Raw genomic sequence first — 20,534 nt, 5'->3', positions numbered from 1 at the left:
TGGGAAGGACAAAACCTGTCAGCCGCTGTGATGCTTCCCAGGGCTGAGTCACCTCACCCCCACTTGTGCTTAGTGTTAAGGAATCATATCTGTGCCTGCTATGGACCAGCTCCCTGAAATCATCAGCCTCTGGCGGCACGGGCACCGCTCCCCAGGCCTCGCTCTGTCTGTACAGGTTAGCGATAGGCATTCCCTGACCCCAGGTCCTCCGAGCGCCCCTGTTCCACTGAACACTCCCACAACTCTGAGACTGGCTGTTCCCAAAGGAGTTGGACGCACCAGCTTAATAGGTTCTGCTCAGGATCACCACTTAGCTGAACACACTTTGAGATAGACAGTGAAAACAAGAAGAGATTGACGTGATAGTGAGTAAGAATATCGGAAACAAATGGTTATATATAAAACCAAATCATAACACACTTTCTAGAGACTAACCTTAACGGGCAGGGCACTCCCCTGTTTCCTACATGATACCCCAAGTTCTGTCCCCAGTGTTTTCAACCAGTTTGGTTGAGACCCGTTCTCCTAAGATCCAAGCCCACCCACCAACTGTTCTCACCAGTTAAAGGAATAACTGGGAGTTCACCAAGCTTCAGAAGTTCATTGTCTTACCCGTAAACTCCTGCTGGTTTGTGTTTTCCTCCAGCCCCCGTAATCTGTTAATTTGTGTTTTGCTCAGACTGTAAATGGGCGTCTGTTGTGTACCAGACAATTTGCAGTTTGCACATGCCCGGCTAGAGGGAGAAGCAGCTCCTTCCCCCGCCTGACAGGCGCATGTGGGCCACCTTTTGGTGACCTGCCTTAACTCACAAACCAAGGGAAGATCAGTTTTAGCATTTACGCATCGCTCCCTGAGTATTCTCCATAAGTACCTCTTGCAAAGATTGAGGAGGAGCGTGACGCAGGCTTTCAGTAGCGACCTTACCTGACCCCTTTTGGGTGCACCCAGGGATCCCTGTGCCCCTGTATACTCCTGGGCCCTCTGCCAGCTGGCACCCGGAGGTCCTTGGGTCACACTGCAGTTTCATTTGGATGCAGGGTCCTTCTCTCGCTGGCCTGCAGAGGGGTTAGGAGGCTGACCCCAGTAAGTGCACGGAGATCCTGGGCCCGGGTGCCATGTTACTCAACCGGGGAGCTGGTGGAGAGTCAGGAGACCCAGTGAACTGCTCCCTCTAACACCTATGCCAGCCACGTTGGGGTCTTTGCCCGGGGGGCTGCTCCCAACCTTCCTCTCTTCCCTCTGCAGGTTCACCCTTTGCTCGAGCCAGCATCAAAAGTGCCAAGCTGGAAAACTCCACCTTTTTTCACAAAAGGGAGAGGAGGATGCGTTTCTATATCCGCCGAATGGTCAAAACTCAGGCCTTTTACTGGACAGTCCTCAGTCTGGTAGCACTCAACACATTGTGTGTTGCTATAGTACACTACAGCCAGCCAGATTGGCTATCTGACTTCCTCTGTGAGTATGGCCACCGGCCTGAGCACACGCTTCTTTCCTCTCTCACATTCCCTCGGATGGAGGAGTCATAGAGTCTCAGGGTTGAAGGGACCTCAGGAGGTATCTAGTCCAACCCTCTGCTCAAAGCAGGACCACTCCCCAGACAGATTTTTGCCCCAGATCCCTAAATGGCCCCCTCAAGGATTGAGCTCACAACCTTGGGTTTAGCAGGCCAATGCTCAAACCACTGAGCTAGCCCTCCCCTCCTCCTGTTCCTTGATGGCACGGCTGTTTAACTCCTGGTGCACCCCAGCCCTACGGGTGGCTGCATTTCACCACTGGGGGAGGCGTCCCTACTATGGATAGCTGCTAAACAGCTGCCACACCCCCTGCACCAGAGGATTTTGGTGGGGACGGACAGTCTCCCTGTGTGAGTGTCTATCAGATGGCGAAGCCCTCTGTGATCCTTCGTGGTGAGGGCGCTCTAGGAATGGAAGAGATTATTAGTGTGTCATTCAATGGGCAGTTTAATTTCTGGGTTTCTCTTAGTGGAGAGAGCAGCAGGGTAGGAGGGAGCTGGCAGGGAGATCTGGGCAGGTCTGAGCCATCTCTCTCTCTCTCTCCCTCTCTCTCTCACAGACTATGCAGAATTCATTTTCTTAGGACTCTTTATGTCCGAAATGTTTATAAAAATGTATGGGCTCGGAACGCGGCCTTACTTTCATTCCTCCTTCAACTGCTTCGACTGCGCCGTAAGTCTGCCCACGGGGCCTGGGCTCGCTTGCACTCGTTCAACCAGGAGCCGCTCCATCAGGCTGTATTCTGGTTTCAGTTGCACCGGTTTAAATCTGGAGTATCTCTATTGGGTTCTGTGATTTGTTACACCCGTGTAAATTCAAAGTAACTCCCTTGAAGTCGACTTCACTGGAGTCAGTCGGGATTTACAGCAGTGCAGCTGTGATCAGAATCTGGGCTTGTGGAGTTACTGTGGATTTATGCCTGCATGGGGTTGGAGGCAGGAGTGTGTCTGTAAGTGTCTGTGTGCTTTTGTACATGCTAACGGGTGGGTATGGGGGGGGCAGGGTGGGAGTGCATGCACAGAGGTGAGCACTGGCAGGGGGGTGCGCACATGTGCCTGTGATCATGTGCGTGCCCTTGGGTACGGGTGTTGGAGTGCATGTGTGTGAACACGCAGCCTGTCCTGAGCATGCTGTCAGCCCCGGCGGGCGTCAGCGCCAAGGATCCCTGCGCAGCCAAGGCCCAGAGATTTTTGTAGGCCACTAATATGCTCCTTTGCTTTCTGGCAGGTTATCATAGGGAGCATCTTTGAGGTGATCTGGGCTGTCATGAAGCCTGGAACATCCTTTGGAATCAGCGTGTTACGAGCTCTCAGGTTATTGCGTATTTTCAAAATCACAAAGTAAGTTCTCTTGCTTCCAGTGTCCCTAAAACACGTGTGTGTGTGTGTGTGTGTGTGTGTGGCACGCTTAGGATTGCCAACAGTCCCTTATTACAAGGGAAGTCCCTTGTTTTTTCATTTCTGTACAAGATTGGGAGTTGCTGAGTGCTGCAAAAAGCAGCAAGAAATACCCCACCCCCCTGAGTACTGCTTATTATTAATGATAATAATATTGGGAGGAGGGGTGGGGCAGGGGTGCTAAGAAAACAGTCTCTTATTTTTTAAATACAACGTTGGCAACCCTAAGTTACTGTGTGTGTATGCTTGAGTGCGTGTGTGTGTAGTGTTTGTGTGTCCCTTTGTTGGTGTTCACCATTAACTGTGAGCCCTAGGCTGTGCCATGACGTATAAACCTCTAAAGGCACATTTGGGTTTGTCTCATGCAGCCGGCAAATAACACGGCCACAGACACAAGCACCCAGTCACACGTGTGCACCTGCCCACCGATACGTGTGCACTTGCCTGCCATCACCCAGCCGTTCGCTCACCTGTGGTTCCTTTGGTCTCTCTCCGCAGGTACTGGGCTTCCCTGCGGAACCTGGTGGTGTCTCTCCTGAACTCCATGAAGTCCATCATCAGCTTGCTGTTCCTCCTCTTCCTCTTCATCGTCGTCTTTGCCCTTCTGGGGATGCAGCTCTTTGGGGGCCAGTGAGTAATCGGGGGGGGGGGGCCCTCCGAGCCAAGCCCTCTGCCAACCTGCTGCCTTCCCAAGATCCCATCAAGCTCTGGGCCTGGAATACTAGAGAGCTGGTTACAGCCAGTGCTCCTGCATCGCCTCCTGCAGAGAGAGGTGGGACTGCAGTAGCTGGGAGCTCCTCCTGCAGCCAGCAGTTCTGCCCCACTCTCCTACAGCCCATCCGCTGGGAAAGGCTAAACGTCCTGGCTAAAGCTTTTCCCTCTGACCTGGCAGGCAGACAAGGGCGTGTGTGAGTAACGTGCCTGTGTGTGTTGGTTTGGTGTTTCCCCTGCGCAGGTTCAATTTTGACGATGGGACCCCTTCCACCAACTTCGACACTTTCCCAGCAGCAATAATGACAGTATTTCAGGTACAGGCTCCAGTGCTCGGTCAGTGTCCCACTGGGAAGGGAAACAGGAAGAGGCATCACTGCATGAACTGAGGGGAAAGGCCCTTCGGAAGGACACCCACAAAGGGGAAGTGATTGTCGTTCACTGTGTTAAAAACCCTTTGTTTTCTTGTGGGCACCCACTGAACTCAGATGCCTGCTGAACCCTTTGGGAGGAACCACCCTGCGTTAAAGATGCCCCACTATTTTCATGACAGGCCAAGAAAGTTCCCAGGCCCCATTGCCGAGATGTCCAGTAAGCCGCCCAGCAAAACCAGACTGGACCCACTCCCCCACCCGCCCCCATTTGGGAGGTGCAATGTTCACCGGGGCTCAGAGAGGGTTGGAGACTTGTCTTCCCATCTCAGTGTTGGTCATGGGGGGTGGCATGTGCCCCTGAGCCCTGCCTGAAAGGATTCTCTGCCTCCTGTGGTGCCTTGTTCTTTTCCCTTTCAGATCTTGACTGGCGAAGACTGGAACATGGTAATGTACGATGGTATCAAATCTCAGGGCGGAGTCCATCAGGGGATGGTGTACTCGGTCTATTTCATTGTTCTGACCCTGTTTGGTAACTGTATCCTTTGCCTGGTGGCTCCAAGAGAGAAAGAAATCAGGCGGGAGGCTCTAGTGGGAATCAAACCCCAGCTCTGGGAGGGGAGCGGGGTCTAGTGCTTAGAGCAGGAGGGGCTGGGAGCCAGGACTCCTGGGTTCTGTTCCCGGTTCTGCCTCTGGAGTGGTGTTCTTCGTGGGCTCCGATGCCCCCGTGGTGGGTGCGTTAGAAATGGCCAGCTGCCTCGATAGGCAAAGGGAGAGAGCGATTCTGAGCCTGGAGCCGTGAAACCAGCCCTTGGTACGCTGGGCCAGTACGTGGTTGGAAACCCCAGGTGCTGCGGGCCCAAGCAAGCGCTGCATGTGCATCACAGCCCATGCCCCCCACGCTGAGGTAGCCCTGGGAATATGCTGAAAGCCAGGTGTGGCTTGAGCTGGGGCGAGGATGGCTGCCCTTGGCCTCCGAGGCGTTTGGAGCTGGAGCGGCTGGTGGCTCTGCCTTGACTGGGTGACCAGATACCCTGCTGAACGTGTTTTTGGCTATCGCTGTGGATAACCTGGCTAACGCCCAGGAGCTCACCAAGGTGGGAGCTGCTTCCCTGGCCCGCCTGGCAGGGCAGGGTGATCGGGGAGTGCGGGGTTCAGGAGCCCTGAGGTCTCAGAGGTCTGAGGTCTGGCCTTGGGCTCCTGAATTCTCCCTTAGCTCGAGTGGAGCGGGAGGATGGGCATCCTGGCCTGGCGGCCACTCCCGGCTGGGGGCTGCACGTATCACCCTGGCTCTTGGAGCATGAGTCTCCTGAGCTCACAGGCACCGACTTTGTCCTTTCCCGGGGGGTGCTAGACCCCTGCTCCCCCCAGGCCTCGCCCCTGCTCCACCCCTTCCCCCAAGCCCCCCCCCACCTCTTCCCGCCCCGCCCTCGGTTCTCCCCCCTCCTCCAGAGCCTCCCGCATGCCAGCTGATCCGCAGCAGGAGGCGTGGGGAGGGAGGGGGAGGCGCTGATAGGGTGCTCAGCACTCACCCTTTTTTCCCCACGGGTGCTCCACCCACAGAGTCAGCACCTATGCCTGAGCTGTTTGCCAAGCCGGCAGCAGGCTTGTCACCCCCTGTGTGGCCTCATCCCCCTCTAGAGGGGACAGAGCCGCCGCACCAGGCGGGGTGAGTTACACGCCAAAGGGGCCAGGAATCAGGGCGGGGTTGATGGGGATCCAGCCCCGCTAATGCTCACCCATGTCTGTGCCTGTCAGGATGAACAAGAGGAGGAGGAGGTGGCCAACCAAAAACTTGCACTACAGAAAGCCAAGGAGGTGGCAGAAGTGAGCCCCCTGTCTGCAGCCAGCATGTCTATAGCGGTGTAAGTGCCGTAGGTAGCGACACCGGTGGCCAGGGCACGTACCGGAGCCCAGGCTCTCTTGTTCCATGACGCTGTGTCTGACCACGGGCTGCTGAGCCTCGGCATCGGCTCACGTTGCAGGATCGGGTCTCAGGACAGCTAGAGACAAGGAATGCTCGGGGCTGCAGTGCGCTGTGGGGCGCGGGGCAGGAGCGCTGGCTGTGGGGGGAGCTCCTGACTACTCTGGTCCCAGCCCCTCCCAGCAGGGGGCGCTGTGGGGCGCGGGGCAGGAGCGCTGGCTGTGGGGGGAGCTCCTGACTACTCTGGTCCCTGCCCCTCCCAGCAGGGGGCGCTGTGGGGCGCGGGGCAGGAGCGCTGGCTGTGGGGGGAGCTCCTGACTACTATGGTCCCTGCCCCTCCCAGCAGGGGGCGCTGTGGGGCGCGGGCAGCAGCGCTGGCTGTGGGGGGAGCTGCTGGCTACTCCGGTCCCAGCCCCTCCCAGCAGGGGGCGCTGTGGGGAGCGGGGCAGGAGCGCTGGCTGTGGGGGGAGCTCGCGGCTAGTCCAGTGCCAGTCTCCCCCAGCAGGGGGCGCTGTGGGGCGCAGGGAAGGAGCGCTGGCTGTGGGGGGAGCTCCTGGCTACGCCGATCCCTGCCCCTCTGAGCAGGGGGCGCTGTGGGGAGCAGGGCAGGAGCGCTGGCTGTGGGGGGAGCGCCTGGCTTCTCTGGTCCCAGCCCCTCCCAGCAGGGGGCGCTGTGGGGAGCGGGGCAGGAGCGCTGGCTGTGGGGGGAGCTCCTGGCTACTCCGATCCCAGCCCCTCCCAGCAGGGGGCGCTGTGGGGAGCGGGGCAGGAGCACTGGCTGTGGGGGGAGCTTGCGGCCAGTCCAGTGCCAGTCTCCCCCAGCAGTGGGCGCTGTGGGGAGTGGGGCAGGAGCACTGGCTGTGGGGGGAGCTCCTGGCTACTCCGATCCCAGCCCCTCCCAGCACGGGGCGCTGTGGGGAGTGGGGCAGGAGCACTGGCTGTGTGGGGAGCTCCTGGCTACTCCGATCCCAGCCCCTCCCAGCAGGGGGCGCTGTGGGGAGCAGGGCAGGAGCGCTGGCTGTGGGGGGAGCTCCTGGCTACTACGATCCCAGTCCCTCCCAGCAGGGGGCGCTGTGGGGAGCGGGGCAGGAGCGCTGGCTGTGGGGGGAGCTCCTGGCTACTCCGATCCCAGTCCCTCCCAGCAGGGGGCGCTGTGGGGAGTGGGGCAGGAGCACTGGCTGTGGGGGGAGCTCCTGGCTACTCCGATCCCAGCCCCTCCCAGCAGGGGGCGCTGTGGGGAGCGGGGCAGGAGCACTGGCTGTGGGGGGAGCTCCTGGCTACTCCGATCCCTGCCCCTCCCAGCAGGGGGCGCTGTGGGGAGCGGGGCAGGAGCGCTGGCTGTGGTTGGAGAGGAAAAGCAGCTCAATTCTAAAGGTGTTTCAAGAATCTGTCCCTGTTTCGGCTTCAGGAAAGAGCAGCAGAAGAACCAAAAATCCTCCAAGTCTGTCTGGGAACAGAGAACGAGTGAGATGCGGAAGCACAACCTGCTGGCGAGCCGGGAAGCCCTGTACAATGAGATGGACCCCGAGGACCCATGGAAGGTGACCTATGCCCGGGCCATGCGGCCTGACATCAAGACCCACCTGGACCGGCCCCTGGTGGTTGACCCTCAGGAGAACCGCAACAACAACACCAACAAGACCCGGCCCAACGAGCCCTCTCTGGAGCAGCGCTTCAGCCAGCAGCGGGCTGAGGATTTCCTGCGCAAGCAGGCCCGCTACCACGAGCGCTCGCGGGAGTTCAGCAGCTCCCGCAGCTACGAGCAGCCTGATGCAGAGGGTCTTGAGGCCCGACGGCAGCGCAGCGGGAGCAAGGAGACCAATCTGAACCAGGACGGCACCTACCGGGAGCTGGACTATCCCAGCCAGGGATATGAGAGCAGCCGGGAGCAGGGCTACCGCGACAGCGCCTCGGAGCGGATCAAAGCTGTCGACCCGCACCGCAGGCACCACCACCGGCAAGGGGGCAGCAAAGAGAGCCGCAGCGGGTCGCCCCGGATGGCCGAGGGCGAGCGGGATCATCGGCGGCACCGGGCCCACCGCCGGATGGGAGAGGAGGGCGGCGGGAGCCGGGACGAGGGCGGCAAGGTGGAGCGGCGACTGCGGCACCGGGAAGGGAGCCGGCCCTCCCGCGGGGACGTGGAGGGTGAGCAGCCCGACGGGGAGAGACGCCGGCGCCACCGGCACGCCGCGCAGTCCACCTACGACACCGACGGCAAGAGGGATGACAGGGAGAGGCGGCACCGGCGCAGGAAGTGAGTGGGGGCACCTGGGCGGTGGGGTGGAAGGGCCCCCGGGCACGACAGCCGCTAGGGATCAATGAGGCTGGGGGAATTGGGAACTCTGCATCCCGATCTCCTCGCTTTGCACCATGGCGGAGGGGTGCTGTGGGGAAAACGGGGAGCCAGATTGGGGTGGGGGGTTGTTTCAGAGACAGGGCCCCCTGTCTTCAGAGTGCAGGGCCCTCGCTCAGCCAGCGGTGGGCACAGGGCTGGGGCTGGAGAATGGGTCCAAGGAAGGAGCAGGGGGCTGGGAAAAGGGAAGCAAGGGGTGGAGCCAGCTGCCTCCCCCCTCAGTGGGGGATGTATCAGCTGTCAAGCCCGAGGCCTTCCACCTTCCCCTCTCTGCTGATGGGAGCGTTTCAGACAGGCACCAGGGTCTGCCTGGCCACGGCCGCCTGACACTTGTCCCTCTGGGAACTGGGCCGAGAGCCAAGACCTGGTTCCATACGGGCCAGCGAACAGCCATCCCAGATGGAGGTGATTGTCAGTCGTTGACCAGCACTGCCCCACCACCACCCTGGGGCCGAATCGGGGCTGGTGCCCCTAGAGGGGAAGGTCCCATGTCCCGTTCCCTGATCACCTGAGCCAGCAGTTAGTCAGAAGGGAGATGAGGCCTCCTACTCCCTGGCTCTGATCTGCCTCTTTTCCTTTGGGTTGCTGCCGTAGAGAGAACCAAGGCCCCAGCCCAGTGCCCGGCCCGAACCTCTCCACCACGCGGCCGATCCAGCAGGACATGGGGCGCCACGAGCCGCAGGTGGCGGAGGACATAGACAACATGAAGAACAACAAACTAGCCACCACGGAGCCCTCAACCCCCCACAATGCCAGCCACCTCCAGAGCCCAGCCAAGGTGGGCCACCATGCCAACTGCACGGCCACCCGGGCACCCCACAACCTTCCTGGCACCCTGGGCCAGCCACCCCCAACTCCCAGAATGCTGCCAACCGCCAGGCACCCAGCAACCCGCCCCAGCCCGGGCCCCCGAAAACCCCCGAGAACAGCCTTATAGTCACCAACCCCAGCACCCAGAACAACCCAGCCAAGGCTGCCAAGAAGCCAGAGCACACCACAGTGGATATCCCAGCCACCTTCACACCACCCATCAACAACACCGTCGTGCAAGGTAGGCACCGGATGGGGGTAGCCCCGGGGCAGAGCGCGATCCGCCCCCAGCGTAGGCGCCGTGGGGCAGAGCGCGATCCGCCCCCAGCGTAGGCGCCGTGGGGCAGAGCGCGATCCGCCCCCAGCGTAGGCGCCGTGGGGCAGAGGGCGATCCGCCCCCAGCATAGTGGAGAGCGTGTGAGACATAAAGAACAAAATTGTCAGACACAGAGATGAACATAATTTGTTGGGGAAGAGTCAACATGGTTTTTGTAAAGGGAAATCACGCCTCACCAGTCTACTAGAATTCTTTGAGAGGGGTCAACAAGCATGTGGACAAGGGGGGTCCAGTGGATACAGTGTACTTAGACTTTCAGAAAGCCTGTGACAAGGTCCTTCACCAAAGGCTCTCGAGCAAAGTGAGCTGTCATGGGATAAGAGGGAAGCTGCTCTCATGGATTGGAAACTGGTTACAAGACAGGAAACAAAGGGCAGGAATAACTGGTCAGTTTTCAGACTGGAGAGAGGTAAATAGTGGGGTCCCCCAGGGGTCTGTACTGGGCCCAGCCCTAGTCAACATTCATAAATGGTCTGGAAAAGGGGTAAACAGTGAGGTGGCAACATTTGCAGATGATACAAAACTACTCAAGATAGTTAAGTCCCAGGCAGACTGCGAAGAGCTACAAAGGGATCTCACAAATCTGGGTGACTGGGCAACACAATGGCAGATGAAATTCAGTGTTTATAAATGCAAAGTGATGCACCTTGGAAAACATCATCCCAACTATACGTATGAAATGATGGGGTCTAAATTAGCTGTTATCACTCAAGAAAGATCTTGGAGTCACTGTGGAGAGTTCTCTGAAAACAGCCACTCAATGTGCAGCGGAGTCAAAAAAGCAATCAGAATGTTGGGAATCATTAAGAAAGGGAGAGATAATAAGACAGAAAATATCATATTGCCTCTATATAAATCCATGGGACGCCCACATCTTGAATACTGCGTGCAGATGTGGTCGCCCCGTCTCAAAAAAGATATATTGGATTTGGAAAAGGTTCAGAAAAGGGCAACAAAAATGATTCGGGGGATGGACTGGCTGCTGTATGAGGAGAGATTAATAAGACTGGGACTTTTCAGCTTGGAAAAGAGACGACTAAGGGGGTTATGCTAGAGGTCTGTAAAATCATGACTCGTGTGGAGAAAGTAAACAGGGAAGTGTTATTTACTCTTTCTCATAACACAAGAACTAGGGGTCACCAAATGAAATTAACAGGCAGCAGGTTTAAAACAAACACAAGGAAGTATTTTTCCACACAACACACAGTCAACCTGTGGAACTCCTTGCCAGAGGATGTTGTGAAGGCCAAGACTATAACAGGGTTCAAAAAAGAACTAGATAAGTTCACGGAGGATAGGCCCATCAATGGCTATTAGCCAGGATGGGCAGGGATGGGGTCCCCACCTCTGTTTGCCAGAAGCTGGGAATGGGCAACAGGGGATGGATCACTTGATGATTCCCTGTTCTGTTCATTCCCTCTGGGGCACCTGGCTTTGGCCACTGTCGGAAGACAGGATACTGGGCTAGATGGACCTTTGGTCTGACCCAGTCTGGCTGTTCTTATGTGTGGGAGTGAGATCCGTGGGGGCATCTCTCCTGAGATTCAGGGCTGGTCCCAATTTAGGGGGGGAGTAGCCCATGTCCATCAGGTGAGGCCTCTAGCATAGGCACCGACTCTGTGGATGCTCCAGCCCTGGAGCACCCATGGGAAAAATTAGTGGGTGCTCTGCACCCACCGGCAGCCAAGCTGCCCCAGTCCCACCTCGGCCTCCTCCCCTGAGTGCGCTGTGTCCCTGCTCCGCCAGCCTCTCAGCACTTGCTGCCGCCAAACAGCTGTTTGGCAGCATAGCAAGCTCGGGGGGAGGAGGAGCGGGAACGTGGTGCGTTCAGGGGAGGAGGAGGAGGGACCGGGGCGGGGATTTGGGGAAGGAGTCAGAATAAGGGCAAGGAGGGGGCGGAGTTGGGACGAGGACTTTGGGGAAGGGGTCGGAATCGGGGTGGGGCGGGGTGGAGTTAGGGTGGGGCCGAGGGCAGAGGGGGATCGAGCACCCACTGGCACGAGCAGAAGTCGGCGCCTATGGCCTCTAGGAGACAAATCAGCCCTGAAGGGATCAGAGCTCAGCCATAGGCAGAGACAGGCACTGGTTGGGTGGGTCAGTGCGCCGAGAGGGCACAGAGAATCCTCTGTCTAGATGTCGGGCTGTGGCTCTGGCTCACGTGCTCAGAGTTGCCCGATCTGGGGTGGGGAAGGAGTTTCCCCCAGGTCAGATTGGCAGGGACTTTGGGGGGTGGGGGGTTCACCTACCTCTGCTGCATAGGGCGTGGGGCACTTGCTGGGGCCCTCTGGGCGGGTCTCCTAATCACTTCCCTGCCATTGCTGAGGCTTCACGCACTGGGAGTGTCTCCAGCTCTGCGGGCCTCTGCCTGTGGCCACCACGGTGACGTCTCTTTAGTCCTGCTGGAGTCTCTGGGTCAATGGCAGTGACCATACAGGGCAGGCGAGATGGTCTGATGGTCCCTTCTGGCCTTCAGCTCTGGGATACTCTGACCGTGTATTGCCGCTTGGAGCCACAGCGCCACGAGGGTGCCCCTTGGAGACACCCTGTGTGTCTGTCCCCGAGCCTGTGTGTGTGTGTGTCCATCCTCCAGCCCCTGTTTGTGTGTACGTGTGTGTCCGTCCCTGTCCCTGAGGCTGTGTGTGTGCGTGTCCATCCCTGAGCCCCTGTTTGTGTATGTGTGTGTCCGTCTCTGTCCCTGAGGCTCTGTGTGTGTGTGTGTCCATCCCCAAGCCCCTGTTTGTGTGTCCATCCCTGTCCCTGAGGCTCTGTGTGTGTGTGTGTGTCCGTCCCCGAGGTGTGTGTGTGTGTGTGTGTGTGTGTGTTCGTCCGTCCCCAAGGCTCTGTGTGTGTGTGTCTGTCCCCGAGCCTGTGTGTGTGTGTGTGTGTGTCTGGTCCTGAGCCTGTGTGTGTGTGTCCATCCCCGAGCCCCTGTTTGTGTGTGTGTGTGTGTGTGTCCGTCCCTGAGGCTCTGTGTGCGTGTGTTTCCCTGAGGGGTGTGTATATGTGTGTGTGTGTTCATCTGTCCGTCCCCAAGGCTCTGTGTGTGTATGTGTCCCCGAGGCTCTGTGTGTATATGTGTGTCCCCGAGGCTCTGTGTGTGTGACTCACCTGAGCTCCCCTCCTTAAGGAGGGTTAGGGAGCTCTCTGGCCTTAACCCTAGCCCCACGCACGGGAGGCAGCGTGCCGTTAGTGTTAAAGAGCGATGCAGACCAGGGCCCGGGGGGGGGGGCGCCCCCAGACCCACGCTCCCCATCGGCAGCCCTAGTCTCAGGTGACCCTTGCCAGGCCTGGGTCTCCCTGCCTGTGCCTGCAGGGATGACGCTAGCTCCCCTGTAGGCTGGCAGGAAGGCAGCGGCTGTGCCGTGTCTGGTTCCGGGTCCCAGGTCGGTGCTTCCCTTCCCTTCCCTTCGCCCTTCTCCCCTGTGCAGTGAATAAAAACGCCAATCCGGACCCACTGCCAAAGAAGGAGGAAGAGAAGAAAGAGGAGGAGGATGGCGAGCAGGAGGAGAATGGGCCTAAGCCCATGGTTCCCTACAGCTCCATGTTCATCCTCTCCACCACCAATCCGTGAGTACGGCTCTCACAGGGGCGGGGAACGGAGCGGGCAGGCGGTGGGCACGTGCCAGGAACAGAACCACCCACCCCTAAGTGAGGGCAGGAGGCCAGTGGGCATCCGACCCTCCTGTGTTTGAATTCCCTGCTTCAGTCTGGCCTGGGGGGTGGGAGGACCCCGGCAGCGCGGCGTAGCTGGCCAGGTGCCTTGTGGGGGTTTGCTCCTTACTCTGAAACGTCAACTATTGACCATGGCGGGGGGGTCAGCTATTGGCTTCGTGATCTGTGATCCTGATCTGGTGTGGCAAGGAGGGGGGACTGCTGGCCCAGAGGGGCCCATTGGTCTGCTCCAGGGTGGGGGGATACCAGGCCAGAGGGGCCCATTGGTCTGCTCCAGAGTCGGGGGGATACCAGGCCAGAGGGGCCCATTGGTCTGCTCCAGGGTGGGGGGGATACCAGGCCAGAGGGGTGCATTTGGTCTGCTCCAGGGTGGGGGGGATACCAGGCCATAGGGGAGCATTTGGTCTGCTCCAGGGTGGGGGGGATACCAGGTCAGAGGGGCCCATTGGTCTGCTTCAGGGTGGGGGGGATACCAGGCCAGAGGGACCCATTGGTCTGCTCCAGAGTCGGGGGGATACCAGGCCAGAGGGGCCCATTGGTCTGCTCCAGAGTCGGGGGGATACCAGGCCAGAGGGGCCCATTGGTCTGCTCCAGAGTTGGGGGGATACCAGGCCAGAGGGGCCCATTGGTCTGCTCCAGGGTGGGGGGTGGATATCAGACCAGAGAGGCATATTGGTCTGCTTCAGGGTGGGGGGGGATACCAGGCCAGAGGGGCCCATTGGTCTGTTCCAGGGTGAAGGGGATATCAGACCAGAGGGGCGCATTGGTCTGCTCCAGCTTGGGGGGTGGATATCAGCCTAGAGGGGCCCATTGGTCTGCTCCAGGGTGGGGGGGATACCAGGCCAGAGGGGCCCATTGGTCTGCTCCAGGGTGGGGGGGATACCAGGCCAGAGGGGTGCATTGGTCTGTTCCGGGGGGGGGACACAGTGAGTCTGGGTGCCCCTGGCCCTGAGTGCCATGTGCCGTCTTTGCCCGGCCCAGGTTTCGCAGGCTCTGCCATTACATCGTGAACCTGCAGTACTTTGAGATGTGCATCCTGATGGTGATCGCCATGAGCAGCATCGCGCTGGCCGCCGAGGACCCCGTGCAGCCCAATGCTACCCGGAACAATGTAAGTCCTGCTGCTGAGCCGAGCCCGCCCTGCCCCGCGGAGGCTGAGGGCTTCTGCCTTTCTAGGTAATGCAGTCAGAACCTCTCTCGGATGTCATGGGATAAAAGGGAAGGTCTTTTCATGGATTGAGAAGTGGTTAAAAGACAGGGAACAAAGGGTAGGAATAAATGGTAAATTCTCAGAATGGAGAGGGGTAACTAGTGGTGTCCGCCAGGGGTCAGTCCTAGGACCAATCCTATTCAACTTATTCATAAATGATCTGGAGAAAGGGGTAAAAAGTGAGGTGGCAAAGTTTGCAGATGATACTAAACTGCTCAAGATAGTTAAGACCAAAGCAGACTGTGAAGAACTTTAAAAAGATCTCACAAAACTAAGTGACTGGGCAACAAAATGGCAAATGAAATGTAATGTGGATAAATGTAAAGTAACGCACATTGGAAAAAATAACCCCAACTATACGTACAATATGATGGGGGCTAATTTAGCTACAACGAATCAGGAAAAAGATCTTGGCGTCATCGTGGATAGTTCTCTGAAGACGTCCACGCAGTCTGCAGAGGTGGTCAAAAAAGCAAACAGGGTGTTAGGAATCATTAAAAAGGGAATAGAGAATAAGGCGGAGAGTATCTTATTGCCCTTATATAAATCCATGGTACGCCCACATCTCGAATACTGTGTACAGATGTGGTCTCCTCATCTCAAAAAAGATACACTGGCACTAGAAAAGGTTCAGAGAAGGGCAACTAAAATGATTAGGGGTTTGGAACGGGTCCCATATGAAGAGAGATTAAAGAGGCTGGGACTTTTCAGCTTGGAAAAGAGGAGACTGGGGGGGGGATATGATAGAGGTCTATAAAATCATGAGTGATGTGGAGAAAGTAAATAAGGAAAAGTTATTTACTTGTTCCCATAATACAAGAACTAGGGGCCACCAAATGAAATTAATGGGCAGCAGGTTTAAAACAAATAAAAGGAAGTTCTCCTTCACGCAGCGCACAGTCAACCTGTGGAACTCCCTGCCTGAGGAGGTTGTGAAGGCTGGGACTATAACAGAGTTTAAAAGAGAACTGGATAAATTCATGGAGGTTAAGTCCATAAATGGCTATTAGCCAGGCTGGGTAAGGAATGGTGTCCCTAGCCTCTGTTTGTCAGAGGATGGAGATGGATGGCAGGAGGGAGATCACTCGATCATTGCCTGTTAGGTTCACTCCTTCTGGGGCACCTGGCATTGGCCACTGACGTTAGACAGGATACTGGGGTGGATGGACCTTTGGTGTGACCCAGTACGGCCGTTCTTATATTAACCCCCCTAACAAGGGATCTTTGCAGCATGGCTGAGGCATATTGGTGGTAGTGACATATAGGGGGAGCTCCTACTGCCCCACAGGCTGTGCCCTCCAATCTCTAGGGATGCCAAACTGGCAACTTTCCGCAGGGCTGAACTGACACTGAAAGCTAGAGAGACAGCGCCTGGGGAGTGAACAGGAAGCAGGCTGCCCGGTGCCACCCCCCCCGGCATTGGAGCCCAGCACAGAAGGTGCAGCTGTTAGCACCCGCCCCATCCCAAAATAAAGCCAGAGGCCTCGGCCCTTCCTCGAGCTTGTCTGCAGCACTGCAGTTGTACTAAAGTAGGTTAGGAGGGAGGCAGCCGGGAGTGAGAGCTCCATAAATCACCACCCAGCTCTCCCGGCAGCTGACACTGCAGTTTCCTCTCTCAGAGCCCGGCTGGCCCACTCCCGCACGCTCAGGCCTGCTGGGGAGAGCAGAGTGAAAGAATTAGAGCAGCATCCCCAAAGGGGCGGGGGGGCAGGTCTCAGCCAAGGCCCGGGCCTCCTTCGCTTTCCCTTCCCTGCATGCCGCTTCTGCAGACCCCGATGAGGGTGATAACAAGCAGGTGCATCTCCGAAGGAGGGCTCCCAAAGCCTTGTGTTAACTGAACACAGAGAATGGCTGTGCCTGGCGCTAGTGTGCAGCCACCTCTGGGGTGGGGCACAACAGCTCTTCAGCAGCCACACAGCAGCACCTCACCGGGATCACGCACTCACCGTGGCGGTTCAGCCCTCTCCCAGGTGGGGCACAGCAGCTGTTTAACAGCCGGGCGCCAAGGCAGCACAACATGCTGGGTCAGGAAGTGGAGAAGAATCCTCTGTCTGCCTGTAACTGCTGAGGGGGAGTTTGAGGGAGATGGAACAGAGAGGACCCATGTTGGAGTCTGACGAGGACACCGGGGTTCCCACCTGGGCCCTCGCTGGGAATATCACCCACCCTGAGATTATGAGTGGGGACCCTAATGGCACGGGGAGGGGGGGGGGAAAACCCCATCCGAAGGCCATCCCCATGGAAGCACCCACCCGAGACCCGTGGGGAGATGCGACGCCTGCACTCCACAGGCCTTGCGTTGCTCCTGGAGGCCATAGAGGCTGGGGATGGGCTATCGCTGGTCTGAATCTGGGCCGTTCCCCTTGGTGGCTGCTGCGCGCTGTGAGCCTGGTGGGTCTCCGACAGCCTCCCCAGACCACTCCTGGAATAGACACTGCCCGGCCCCCTTGTGCCAGCCTCAGCCGGGGATCCTGGACCGGCTAGGCCCTGGCTGCAGTGGGATTAAGGCAGGGTCTCCTCCTGCCCTGGGGTGCTAGCAAGAGGAGCCAGAGGGGCCTTTGAGATCCTCCCTCTCTTCTCCCCCAAAGGTTCTGCGCTACTTTGACTACGTCTTCACGGGTGTCTTCACCTTTGAGATGGTCATTAAGGTGAGTCCGGCAGGGACCAGGGCTTGGGCCGCAGCGCAGGGAGGGGAGGATTTACCCACTGCGGGAGATCTCTCCAGTGGCTGACCCAGCCGCCAGCCCGGTGGGTTCCCCCCGGTGCTGCTGCAGAGGAAGGACGAGCTCACCCTCCCATGTTACCAACCCAGGTGGGGATCAGGGTAACAGGGCAGACGCTGTGTGTACGGACCACCCGTCAGTTCTTCCTTGGGGGGGCCTCCAGCCTGGGAGGAGGGGATGGAGCCTCATCGTGGAGCCTGTCCATTCCCGGCCAGGACAGGGAAGGGGTGACTTGGAGGGGAGAAGCTGAGAGGAGACTGGTCCCTCCCAGTGGCTCTGCCGGCATTTCCTTCCCGCGCAGCTGAGGGGGGATGAGGCGTGCAGAGCGGGAAGGGCAGAACTTGTGGGGGGAGGGTAGGTGTGGGGCAGACCCATAATGGAGGGCTGGAGGGCTGGAATCCAGCCCAGGGTAGCGGCAGAGGGGTGCCTGTCGCTGTGCAAAGGGGCACGTTGAGCCCTGGAGAACTCGGGGGGGTGGGAAGACGGGACTGTCTGCTGGGGCGGAGGCTGGGCTGGAAGGAGCCAGAGGCAGGCCAACGGGGCCCCGTCTCCTTCATGTGACAGCAGGGCTGGCTTATGAACCGAGGCGCCCCAGGAAGCAGCAGCAAAGAGCCGCAGAGAGAGCTGAGGAGATGGGGGCCCTGGACGAGGAGCAGGGAGCTGGAGACCAAGTCCCCCCTCTCAGTCACTGCGGGGGGCTCAGCAGTGGCAGGGTTGCCTCTGGGTTAGTTTGAATTAAGCTTGGGAAGAAAGAAGTGCCCTTAAAGCCCAGATGTTGCCAGCGGCTGGGTGGCTCTGGTCCCTCCATCTGGCCAGCAGAACAGGCCTGGCTCCTTCTAGGCTCAGGAGACTTGGTCCCAGCCCTCCCCTGAGTAAGTTACGTCCCCGCACCGTGCCTCAGTTTCCCTCTGTGTGAAAGGAAGGTAGTGGGTTGGCCCCTGCTCTGCCGAGCGTGCTGCGACCTGAGGCTGAGCAGAGTGAAATGTGCTTGGAAAGGGGAGCAGCCTTTTCCCCCACAGCAGCAGCCACCACGGAGCGAGCCGCCCCGGCTGACCCTCTGCCTGTGCTCCGCTCCCTGCCACAGATGGTCGACCTGGGGCTGGTTCTTCACCAAGGCGCCTATTTCCGGGACCTGTGGAACATCCTGGATTTCATCGTGGTCAGCGGAGCTCTGGTGGCCTTTGCCTTCACGTGAGTTTCCTGCTGGAGCTCTCGCACTCCTCCCCCAACCCAGCTCCTGGCTGGGCAGATGGGGAAGGCCCCAATTTGCTCGTTGCATGACAGGGCGCCCCCATTCGCTGCCACCCCCCCAGCCAATCACAGAGCATGCATGGAATGGTGGAGCGACCTCCCCGCCAGCTTGGGATGCCCCTAGCATGCGGAGCCGCTCCCAAGGGCCAGGTAATGGCTGTCCATCCTAGCCGTGCAGTCCCCACAGCCAAGGCCTCAGCCGCAGGGCCCAAGGAGCGGGGTCCCGAGCAGGAGCTCCCCGGAAGGGAGCCTGGTGCACGCAGCCCCAGGTCAGGCCCAGCGCCCTTGGCTTCGGGAGCAGGATTCTCAGGGCCTTGCACCATGATGCCGCCCAAGCCGTTAGCACAGTGAGGTTCCGTTGCCACCCGGGGACTGGCCTGGCACATCCCTTGCTGAACAAAATCCCAAGGGCCTGTTTGGAGAAGGGGTTTCGCTGTGCTAGTCGGAGCCCAACTGGGGGAGCCTCAAATGCAGGGCTGGAGTCTAGTAGTTAGAGCAGGTGGCTCCTGGCTCTTTCCTCAGCTCCCGGAGGGGAGTGAGGTCCAGGGGTTAGAGCGTGGGGAGGGGGTGTCTGGGAGGTAGGACTCCTGGGTTCTATCCCTAGCTCTGGAAAGGAGTGTGCTGTGGCCATTCGAGCACGTCTGGGTTCTCCTTCCCAGCTCGGCGAGTGGTGCTGGGCCCTGCTGCTTGTCCATCTCTCCCGTGGTGAGAGGGTGCTGGCACCTGGCAGGTTGTGAGACCCGGCCCATCGGGGCCGTACAGCTAGAGAGGACTAGAATTGCACCAGTTCAGTGGATTAGGAACTGACTTTCCAGTGTTGGTTTTCTCAACCCATGAGCAGCTTCTGTGCCCTGATGAAGCAACACACAAGGGTCAGCAAATGGTTGGGGTCACGTGGTCATTATGGGAGGACGTGTGTAAACAGACACATGAGCCAGGAGAGCCCTCGGGGTCCTGGTGGGTCACCGCCAGCCCCCGTGTGGCACCCCCAGTGGCGAGCTCTCCTGCTGCAGGGAAGCAGCATGCTGAGCAGCATCTCTCATGACTGCCTGCTGGGACCTCTGAGCGTCACGGCTGGTAGGCAGGGAGAATGGGCTTTGCCAAAGGGACCAGCTCCCAAAGGGGCTGGATGGTACAGCCGGCTGCACCCCCAGAATGTGCATCTCCCCACTCCCCCCGCATGCCCGGCGCTGTCCCACCAATTGATCCTCCCCCTGCATGGTCTGTGCTGGGAGGCACGGGGGCTTCCCCCGCCGTTCCTGACCCTCTGTGTGGAGCTGGGCAAACTGCGTGGCTGTTGGACGAGCCGTCCCTTTTCGGTGCCTGCTGTGGCCGAGGACTGGCCGCGTCGGGGCATTTGGAGGTCACGAGCGCAGTCGAGGCTGGGTTGGTAATGGCCATCTGATGGCCTGTGTGTGAGAGGAGTCTGAGGGGTCTCAGCCTTTTCCCCAGTGGGACCAGGCACCCACTTCGCATCCACGAAACTCCATTGGCAGCGGCCTTAATTGGACTCCTCATTGGCAGAGGCCAAAATAGGTCCCAGAACCTGAACTCCCTGGAGTGGTTGGTCCTTTGGGTTAGGACAGTGAGAGACACCTTCCCAGCTGGTACCACTGGGCACGGCCGGGGTTTGGACCAGAGCCCAGCGGTCTTGATGCATCCCCCAGGCTTCAGGGTCTGTCTGTTCCCTGGGGAAACCCAGGGTTTGCAGGGTTGCTGTGCCCTGGCCTGTGCAGGAGCAGGGAGGGGAATGGAAAGCTCGGGCTGTGAATGCCGTGTCCCCATCCAGGACTAGCAGCTGAGGCTGGAGGCAGCTGCCGCTGCAGTGAGGTGGGGCGGAGAGGGGAGCCCCCTGCTCGTTAAATATCCTGACCCTCTCGAGAGAGTTCGTTCTGAACTGGGCTGAAGCAGAGCTCTGGCACCTGGTTCCCCTCTCCCCACCCTGGAGTCGTGACACTGGTGTAGACGAGTCAGGGCCGTCCGTAGCCTTGTGTCCTAGTCCCTGGGGGCTAGCTTGGCCTTGGGGCAGCACAGCCATTCCTCTCCTCCCAAAGAGCACCCTCCACTGCAGGGAGCCCCAGACTGGCTCTGCCATCTTCACAGAGCCCATGTGCACGGTTCAGGGAGCTGTAGAGGAGAATGTGTGGCCAGAGCGAACCCGCGCCCCAGTGGTTCTGCACCCCTGCAGTAGCCCACAGTCGTTGTAACGGCAGGGATGCAGGCTGGGCTAACCCTGAGGCCTGCAGTAGTGGCTACTTCA

General features: G+C 59.0%; 1 protein-coding gene across 1 annotated transcript in view; it reads left to right on the top strand.

Moving 5' to 3' along the window:
* The window catches only part of CACNA1A (calcium voltage-gated channel subunit alpha1 A), a 248,225-nt gene that overhangs the window by 163,499 nt on the left and 64,192 nt on the right, over positions 1-20,534 (top strand). Inside the window, 15 exon segments of the mRNA XM_044994574.1 lie at positions 1,247-1,456; positions 2,075-2,187; positions 2,743-2,855; positions 3,411-3,542; positions 3,868-3,940; positions 4,415-4,532; positions 5,024-5,091; positions 5,753-5,859; positions 7,327-8,172; positions 8,866-9,076; positions 9,079-9,322; positions 12,847-12,985; positions 14,072-14,201; positions 16,889-16,948; positions 18,108-18,214. Coding sequence (XP_044850509.1) covers positions 1,247-1,456; positions 2,075-2,187; positions 2,743-2,855; positions 3,411-3,542; positions 3,868-3,940; positions 4,415-4,532; positions 5,024-5,091; positions 5,753-5,859; positions 7,327-8,172; positions 8,866-9,076; positions 9,079-9,322; positions 12,847-12,985; positions 14,072-14,201; positions 16,889-16,948; positions 18,108-18,214 — 2,671 coding nt within the window.

This window comes from Mauremys mutica, chromosome 20 (assembly GCF_020497125.1).
Source record: "Mauremys mutica isolate MM-2020 ecotype Southern chromosome 20, ASM2049712v1, whole genome shotgun sequence".
In the NCBI taxonomy this organism is placed as follows: domain Eukaryota; kingdom Metazoa; phylum Chordata; order Testudines; family Geoemydidae; genus Mauremys; species Mauremys mutica.
This window is presented reverse-complemented; position numbering and strand designations above follow the sequence as displayed.